Raw genomic sequence first — 9,237 nt, forward strand, 5'->3', positions numbered from 1 at the left:
ATACCATCTATTTTGTTTAAATTTACTACATGATTCAAAATTTAGAATCTTAAGATGGAGAAAACATTAATATTTTGAAAATCTCACATCATTTTTAGCAAAGTTTTGGGCCTTGAGCTGGAGCCTTATTCAAACGATATGGGCAGAATAGTCATATTTAGCATAAAGGGACAATCATGGCATTTGGAAACGGTTGGATTCATTTGTCCTAACATTTAAGATAAGGGCATTTTTATCCATGCCTTTTATATTCTTGATTCTTGAAGCCTTGTAGTTGCAGCTTTAACTGATAACACCAATGGAGGTTAGCCATGGTCGCTTGTTTTCATTTTTCATTTTTTTCCCCCCTATTTTTGTACTTATTTTTCTTGATTTATTTATTGAATAAACTATGCTGCAGAAATTTCATAATGTGATTGGTAGTAGAAGAGGCAGTTCTTTTCCTTGAATTTTTCATGGACCCTGAAGCCAGTACTCAGAGAAATCCTTCAAAGGTTGCCCTCTCCCTTTTTCTAATGTTTTTTTTAGTGACATTAAAATAACAAAAACTACATATTATTAGTTCTTCCTAACAATAGAATCCAAAAAAAAATCAAAATATGCTGTACTGTTAGTGAACTAGAAATCCTTTAAAGGTTGTCCTCTGTCTTTCTCTAATGTTTCTTTTTAGTAACATTAAAAGTAACAAAAACTACATTTTATTAGTTCTTCTTAGCAAAAGAATCCAAAAAAGAAAAATCAAAATATGTTGTAATGTTACTGAGCTACAGGAGTTTCTCAATATATCTGGTGTGGGATTTTTTTTCCTGAGTAGATAAGGGAATATTATTATTATTATTATTTTGTTGGGTTTGTTTAGTTTTACTTAGCACCAGTTATGAATGCTGCAGTAACCATGCTCTTTTTGCTACCTTTCTTTTTTTAATGAATAATGCTTATGTTCATGAAATCTGATATATTTTTTGTATGATATACAGCTATGATATGGGTTTGTTTATATCTTTTTATGCAAATGAGAAATACACGAATTGCCAATATTTTTATTTTCTTATTAGTTTTGGTTATTTTGCATTTGGGTTTTTCGAGTATTTTCTCCATGATATAGTGCTAATCTTGCTTCCTTTTTTTTCAAGCCTTTTGGAAATAAACATCTTCACCTAACACAATTAAAAGATTGAATGGCACTAATACTTGGCTTTCTTCTTTTATGTGGATATCTTCTTTTATGTGTATAAATCACGGTTGCTGCATTTCTTTGAAGAACGTAGATTAATGGGCTCCTTTCTTTCTTAGTTTTCTAAAAACCAGTGAAGTTTAGTTGCTATTGCTTACTAGCTTGCTTGTTTTCATTCCTGAATTTGTTCTTCACTCAATGGTTTCATTTGTTCCCATTATTTATTGAAATTGCTTTACTTTTTTTTCTTGAAGAGGGGGGGGGGGGGGGGGTGGTTGCTTGTTAATATTGCTTTACATTACATATGGTAGTGGGTGGTTAATGTTACAGTAGTTTAAATATGAGTCTGAGCAATCAATTGGATCCAAATTTGGTTGTAGAAGGACTCATGGAGGAGCCTTTTACTCTTGGCTTACCAAAGCCTAGGGGTGGTATATGGGGACTTGAGCATTTCCCCTCTCTATGTATACAAGAGCACGTTTGCAGACGATATCACTCATTCGGAGACCAACGAAGAAATATTTGGGGTTCTGTCTTTTGTTTTTTGGACGCTCACACTAATCCCACTTTTCAAGTACGTCTTCATAGTGCTCAGAGCTGATGATAATGGAGAAGGTATCTTAATACAAGTGCTTTTACTTGTTCAGTATCATATTCCTAATCTAGAAATTATGTATTTCTGTTTGACATATACTTCTTGTATTATGTTCTATTGGTTTGACTAGATCCAAAAATTCTTTTGCTAGCTTTTTTACAATTGCTTTGTTTCAATTGTCAGTTTATTCAATTATTTGTTACCTAGGTTCTTATGTAGATTTACTCAAATGGGTCTGTCATATTCCTTCTCTTGGATATACTAATTTATAAGTTTTCTCTTTTAGTTAGAACTTATGAAACATAGACATGCATGTCCGGGTCTGACCATGTGTTGACACTTGACAGACATCGACACGCATGTGCCACTCTTAGACATGCATACGAGACCTCTATTAAGTGTCCACTATTGTATTCTTTTATGCGTGTGACACTCTTAGACACACATAAGACACCTCTATTAATTGTCCACTACTATGTCCCTTTTTTCACACTTTTTTTTTTTTAAGTGACACTTCATTGTTTGGAAACTTCAGTCTTCATTAAAGAATATTTTATTTTTAAAGTAACAAGTATTTTAGGATTGTTTTCAATAGCTACACAATAAGGGTGCTACACTTTGAATTAATAATTAGCTAATACTTTGCAGCTTTTTTCTCTATTGTTACGATGTAACCTTGATTGGTCTATAAGAAATTTGACGAATAAAATTCAGATTCACAAAGAAACCTTTTTTGGACTATTAATCTAATTCTATTTATTTTTTGGATCCTTAACTATTGTTGTATGACATGAATTATTGTACATGTAAATGCAGATGTGAATTACACAGATTTTAATATATGTATATATATACAATTATTTATATATTTGTATATTTTATAGATGTGTCATGTCTAGATGTCATTTTTTGGGGTTCACATCTTTGACACTCGTATCCATATCATAAATAGACATGCGTGTCCGTGTCTCTGTAACATAGGTTAGAACCCATTTCAGCATATTTTATGTTGCTTTCATTTACTGTAAATTGCCAATTAATATAGTCTAAATTTTTAATGCATATTTCATATTTGGATGAGCTTATGTTCCTTCTCTTTGATATACTATTTGTAATATTCTTCTCTTTTGGTTAAGATGATCTTATAGCTTTTTTTCACTATCAAGTGCAATCTAAACTTTTATAGGATATTCTAGTTGGGATTCATGTGTCTCTAGTAATTTTGTTGATTTTGTTTGGTTGGTGTTGTAGGTGGTACATTTGCTCTGTATTCATTGATATGCAGGCATGCAAAAGTAAGCCTTTTACCCAATAGGCAGGTTGCAGATGAGGAGCTTTCTACATACATAATGGAATCTCCCCCTGACAAAAGGAATGGATCAAGGGTAAAAATTTGGTTAGAGAAGCATAAGAATTTTCATACGGCTTTGCTAATTGTGGTTTTATTGGGCACTTGTATGGTAATTGGAGATGGGGTGCTTACTCCAGCAATTTCTGGTACTTTCCATTTTTCCTTGTGATTTTTTATGTTCTGATTGATTGATTGGTGATTTTGTTATGTTCTCGACGAAGTAGTTGATTAAGGTATTGATTTGTCTTTATTTTTGTCTCTTGTTTTAGTTTTCTCAGCAGTCTCAGGGCTTGAGCTGTCTATGTCCAAAGAGCATCGTGAATGTAAGGATCCTCTCCTGAACCTTTCTCTGAATTTTTTTTTTGGGTAATTCAGTGGGGAAGACAGGCCCCTACCCGTTTTTTCAAGTAGATTACGAGTTAGCTTTTTTGAAGGTGTTAGTGGGGTGGTGTTAGTAATGGGAATGGAAAACACAATGTGGTGACTAGAGTGTGGGGTCCTCTCCCGAACCTTTCTCTGAAAATTTACTCTGTGAACAAGAATTTAAGTTTCTACTTTCGCTGAATTGTTTAAGATTGTACGAATAAAGATCCCCGGAATGGTGAACTATATTAACAAGTGAAGTACCCTTTTTTTCTTCCATTTTAACAAGGCCCTCTGGTGTTAATTTCCTCACATATCAGCATCTTGATAAGGGGTTTCCCACTTTGCTCTGATATAGATAAGCTACAAAATCAAAAGAAATTTGGTTGAATTGTTGTCTGTGGCTATTGCATCTGGTTGTGATTTATTGGTAGACTGGAATATGATCAATCACTGAGTACTGAATTGTAAAACAAAGCCAAATGTCATTGCCATGTTTTGTGCTACAATGAACCAAAAGTCTGGAATGATTTGGAAGCTCTGGCTCCATATACACGAGAAAAATACTCATTGTTACGTGTGGCCTGCAAGGTTGAGCTTTCCGCCAGCTCAAGCCTGATGTTTTATCAAGTTTTTTCTTGTACAAGAATTAGAATCTTTGTTCTCGACTCGATAATGGAATTGTTCACTGTAGAGCAATATTTATTGCTATAACTTGAAATTCAAACTTGGATCAATTAGAAGATCTTTATATGTTAATCATGAAGCTTATTTTCATTCAATATTTGTAGGTAAAGAAAAAGTTATTTCTTGTAATTTCTTTCAGAATATATAATATGGGATAAAAAGCTCTAGGAAAGTTAATTCATAATCATGAAACAATGGTGGCCATTTTCTGGAGTTTAACTTTACCCCTGTGAATGCCCCTTTGGTTCCCACCTCAGTTAATCTCCCAACATCCATCAGTGGAGGATGTAGTATTGGGATGCCATAGACAGACCAGTGTGTATTGGAATACGGCGTATTCTACTTGTATGCGTTCTACTCTTTTCCTTCAAAATCTGACCAATAAAACTATTTTTTTTCAGATGCGGTGGTTCCAATCACATGCTTCATATTGGTATGCTTGTTTGCGCTGCAACATTATGGGACTCACCGAGTTGGCTTCTTCTTTGCACCAGTTGTATTGACTTGGTTACTATGTATTAGTACCCTCGGATTGTACAACATATTTCATTGGAACCCATATGTGTATCAAGCACTGTCCCCATACTACATGTACAAGTTCTTGAAGAAGACCAGAAAGGGTGGTTGGATGTCCTTGGGCGGAATCCTCTTGTGCATCACTGGTGACCAACTCTGAAACTTATTAAGCTCTTTCTGTGTGTGTGTGTGCATGTGTATGTGTGTGTGTGTGTGTGTGTGTGTGTGCGTGTGTGCGTGCACGTGCATGTGCGCGTGATATGACATATTCTTGCAACTTTGTTCACTTTTATCCTTTGACAATGTACAATATCTTTGCGAACAAACCAGTCAAGCCTTCATTTATGTAATGATTTTTTTCTTTGCAGGATCGGAGGCCATGTTTGCAGACCTTGGCCATTTCTCGTACAGAGCAATACAGGCAATCTCTCTCTCTCTCTCTCTCCAGTTAAAGAGGGAATGATTTCTTTTGTTCTACTACATCTAGGGACCTTTACTTTATACTGTTCTTTGCAACTTGCTTTGATTCCTTGAATCTGCAGATGGCCTTCACCTTTGTAGTTTACCCTGCACTCATTTTAGCATATATGGGCCAAGCTGCGTATCTCTCAAAACACCATCACATAGACACAAGCTACCAAATTGGCTTCTATGTCTCTGTGCCAGGTATATCAGCCCTTCTGAAATATCTTAGATATACAATAATGAAAATTATTAATTTAGACCCCACCAAAATCTAAAAACATGGTTGCAACCATCTTTCTGAGAGGAAATTCCTCAATGTTTCTTATCATCTCTCTCTAGCAAACTTATCAAAATCTTTCTCTAGAACATAATTTTAATTGGGTTTATTTCTTTGTTATGTTTTGCAGAGAGTGTGAGGTGGCCTATACTTGCTATTGCAATCCTCGCTTCAGTGGTGGGAAGCCAGGCTATTATTAGTGGAACTTTCTCCATCATTAACCAGAGCCAGTCTCTGAGCTGCTTTCCAAGAGTGAAGGTGGTTCATACATCAGACAAAATTCATGGCCAAATTTACATACCAGAGGTTAACTGGATGCTCATGGTCCTCACTCTCGCTGTGGCTGTAGGGTTCAGGGATACGAAACACATGGGCAATGCCTCAGGTAAGCTTTTGAGCATGATTTCTCTGGATTGGCTTGTCATAGTAGCAGTTGCATATTGGCTTCAAATGAATGAATTGTGGTGGCGAGATTTTTAGAAGAGTAAGTCTGATGCAACTCTAACTATCTCTCTGCCTTTATATTCATTCCATTCGAACCAAGGTTTCGATCATAACCAACTCTCTCTCTCTCTCTCTCTCTCTCTCTCTCTCACACACACACACACACATATCCACACACACACTCGCACAGAGCCCATCGCAATTCTCTAACAATGACTGAATGCCTTCTACTGTTCTCAGCGTACTTGCTTTAGGTTCAGTATAGATAGAGAAAATACATCACCGCTGTCCTGAAGTTGTATGTATGTGTGTGTGTGAGAGAGAGAGAGAGAGAGAAAGAGGAGACGAGAAAGGAAACGGGGAGGGGGCAATAGTTGGTTATGGTGTTGGGGGTATAAGGGCCTCCATCATTGTATGTGTGTGTGAATGACTAGAATGCCATGTTTCTAAGACATGGATATATGAGAGTCAACACTTGACACAGATATGCTCATTGGAAATGCTATGCTTTTACCAAACCTGAAATGCTTTTCAGACATAAACTTTCATACACCATTTAGAGAGGGGAGAGGTGGGATTTTAAGTGATGAAGTGTATTAATGACATTTCAGAAGGTAAAAATATATTAGAAGAGTCTAAATTTCTGAAGTGTTAGACATGTGAGTCATATCCTAAGCATGTCAACATGTGCCGACAGCTGTAGACATCCATGTCTTAAGGTCATAGTTACAAAGTATACATGATAATTTGTCCATAGCAAGTCTCTGAGCCCATGCTTTCCAAGCTCAGAATTCACCTTTTAAGCAACAAGTACTTGACATTCTAGAAGAAAAAAAGTAGAAGCCTCTAAAATTTCTTTAGTGTCAAACGCGTGTCCTGTCTTTGGCCTATCGACACATGCCTAAAACTCTAGATATGCATGTCTTAAAATTCATAGTTACAGAGTACTATGATGATGTGCTTTAGAAAGTATATAAGCACCCATTAATGAATGGAGGGTTGTGAGAAGTAGGACACATGACTGGTCTTACGCTCTCTTCATCACCATCCATCAATCATTGGATAATGACGGACACTTGAGTTCATAGTTTTACTGTTGTCATATGCATCGTAGTATATTTTCTCTATTATTTGAAGCTGCAAGAAAGACCTGTGAAGAGTATTTCTGTTGAACTTACTGTATATGTATGAAATGTGTACCTGTTTGAGAGAGAGAGAGAGAGGGAGAGAGAGAGAGATGGCAGATTGTTCCGAAGGTCCCTAACAGCTGCAGCCTTCTGCATATGCAGGTCTTGCGGTGATGACTGTGATGCTGGTCACAACCTGCCTCACTTCTCTAGTGATCCTCCTATGCTGGCACAAGCCCCCCCTTGTGGCCCTCGCCTTCCTCCTCTTCTTCGGGCCCCTTGAGCTGCTCTATTTCTCTGCCTCTCTCACAAAGTTCCTTGATGGTGCCTGGGTCCCTATCCTTCTCGCTCTCATTCTGATGACCCTCATGTTCGTCTGGCACTATGCAACCATCAAAAGTTATGAGTATGACCTTCACAACAAGGTTTCTCTAGACTGGCTTCTCGCACTGGGGCCCGCTTTAGGCATAGCTAGGGTCCCAGGCATCGGCCTTGTACTCACCGACCTTGTCTCTGGTGTCCCCGCCAACTTTTCACGTTTCGTTTCGAACCTCCCCGCGTTCCATAGAGTCCTTGTATTTGTTTGTGTGAAATCTGTTCCGGTGCCCCGGGTTCCTGCTGCAGAAAGGTATTTGATCGGCAGAGTGGGCCCACCGGGGGCCCGTTTGTATAGGTGCATTTCACGATATGGATACCGAGATGTGCGTCGGGATACCCATGACTTTGAGCGCGAGCTTGCAGCTCGACTGGCAGACTTTGTCAGACTGACTAGCAGTCCCCAGTCCCCAGCCTCTCTCTTGCAGTCTGAAACCTCCTTAGAGCGGGGTAGTGGGGATGAAATGGTAAAAATGACTGTTGTGGGGTCAGCTCCAGATTTCCTTGCAAGTTGTTGCGTTTATGAAACTGATGAGAGCCCACAGTCTGTTAGTCTCCAGGAGTCGGATTTTCGAGCTTCCGAGAATGGGTTTCGGAGGAGAGTGAGGTTTGTGTTCCCAGATAGCCCCAGGATGGATGATAGCGTGAGGGAGGAGCTAGAGGAGTTGGCAACTGCACAACAGGCCGGGACTGCATTCATAATGGGGCATGCACATGTGAAGGCGAGCCCAGGGTCATCTTTCTTAAAGAGACTGGCGATCGATTATGGTTACACATTCTTGAGTCGGAACTGTAGGGGGCCAGCGGTGGCATTGCGGGTCCCGCATGTGTCGCTGCTCGAGGTTGGGATGGTATATGTTGTGTGATGCTCCCTTTACACATGCGTGGTGTTTTTGCCACACAAAAAAGGTGATTGGTGTTTTCGCTAGAAAGGTGATAGAGAATGTGGTGATGCAAGTATCATCCCAAGGTGCCTTTTGGTAAGATGACAGTGTTCAAGGTGTTTAGAAAGTTAGCAGTTTTGACCACCTTCAAGGATCTTGAGCTATTTGATCCATTGTGAATGTGTTGGTCAACTAACAGTTCATTGTCTAAGCATAATAATGAAAAGAGAATACACAAGAATTACGCGGTTCACCACAATGTATATCTATATGCACAGAAGCACAGTAACTATGGCTAGCCTATTGCTCAAAATGATGTTAGTAAAACAGCAAAAGCCTCTAGGCTCCAAGGCTTCTCATCTTAAAAAGCCTCTAGCGTATAGGTAATGGTAATTCTTAGAACTTGTGATACAAAGTCACTCAAGGATCCAACGGTTTGCCGTGGACTATTTGATAACAGATTGTATACGATGGGACAATTACCTTTAAACAATGGGACGATAACCTTTCACAGACTAAGGCCACAAACACCCCAAGCCACTACTTGTAAATTCAGATGTCTGGGGTGCGTCATTTCTCCATATAAAAGTTCCCGCAACTTTCTTGAACTTCGAGCACAATTGATAGTATGCCCGCAGCACAATTATATTTGGTGATTAATGATGATTATGACTTTATTGTACCAAGAAAAAATGATCTTATTATATATTTTCCCACTCTATAAACCAAATCATCCACTAGAGTGAAATGTCTTCAAAATTGCTAATTTCATTTTGATATCCGTGAGGATGGGATAAAGAAAATTTGAATTAGATCCCCATAGTTCCTCCATATTTGCAATTAAGGTCACATTTAAATGCCTTGAATTCCCATAAGAAGAAGAGATTGATTGTGAATCTAGGGTTTTTAACTTAGTTTGTATTGGGTTCTACTCCGTATTTCTTATGTTGCCCTTGTTATTGTTATTGGCATTGCTCCT

The 9,237-nt window shown here is 38.2% G+C and overlaps 1 protein-coding gene across 4 annotated transcripts; it reads left to right on the forward strand.

Moving 5' to 3' along the window:
• The first annotated feature begins 278 nt into the window (after positions 1-278).
• On the forward strand, positions 279-8,517 carry KT2 (potassium transporter 2). Of its 4 annotated transcripts, none has more exons than XM_011624768.3 (10): positions 279-304; positions 401-494; positions 1,555-1,789; positions 3,021-3,266; positions 3,390-3,443; positions 4,572-4,832; positions 5,055-5,107; positions 5,229-5,352; positions 5,559-5,813; positions 7,162-8,517. In XM_011624768.3, the coding sequence occupies exons 2-10, from the start codon at positions 456-458 to the stop codon at positions 8,238-8,240; spliced, it is 2,346 nt and encodes a 781-aa protein (XP_011623070.1). In that variant the 5' UTR covers positions 279-304; positions 401-455; the 3' UTR covers positions 8,241-8,517. The 4 variants fall into 4 exon arrangements, with proteins under 4 accessions (XP_011623070.1, XP_088731130.1, XP_020522335.1 ...); XM_088875004.1 differs by having other exon boundaries at positions 1,558-1,789; XM_020666676.2 differs by having other exon boundaries at positions 279-494.
• The last annotated feature ends 720 nt before the right edge of the window (positions 8,518-9,237 follow it).

The sequence above is a fragment of the Amborella trichopoda genome, chromosome 8, assembly GCF_054954075.1.
Source record: "Amborella trichopoda isolate Santa Cruz 75 chromosome 8, AtrichopodaSantaCruz75HAP2 v2.0, whole genome shotgun sequence".
In the NCBI taxonomy this organism is placed as follows: Eukaryota; Viridiplantae; Streptophyta; class Magnoliopsida; order Amborellales; family Amborellaceae; genus Amborella; species Amborella trichopoda.

Coding starts and splice junctions, on each gene's coding strand:
- KT2 (XM_020666676.2), top strand. CDS start 456: ATGGACCCTGAAGCCAGTACTCAGAGAAATCCTTCAAAG. Junction 1,790..3,020: donor AGCTGATGATAATGGAGAAG/GTATCTTAATAC, acceptor TTGGTGTTGTAG/GTGGTACATTTGCTCTGTAT. Junction 5,353..5,558: donor CTTCTATGTCTCTGTGCCAG/GTATATCAGCCC, acceptor TATGTTTTGCAG/AGAGTGTGAGGTGGCCTATA.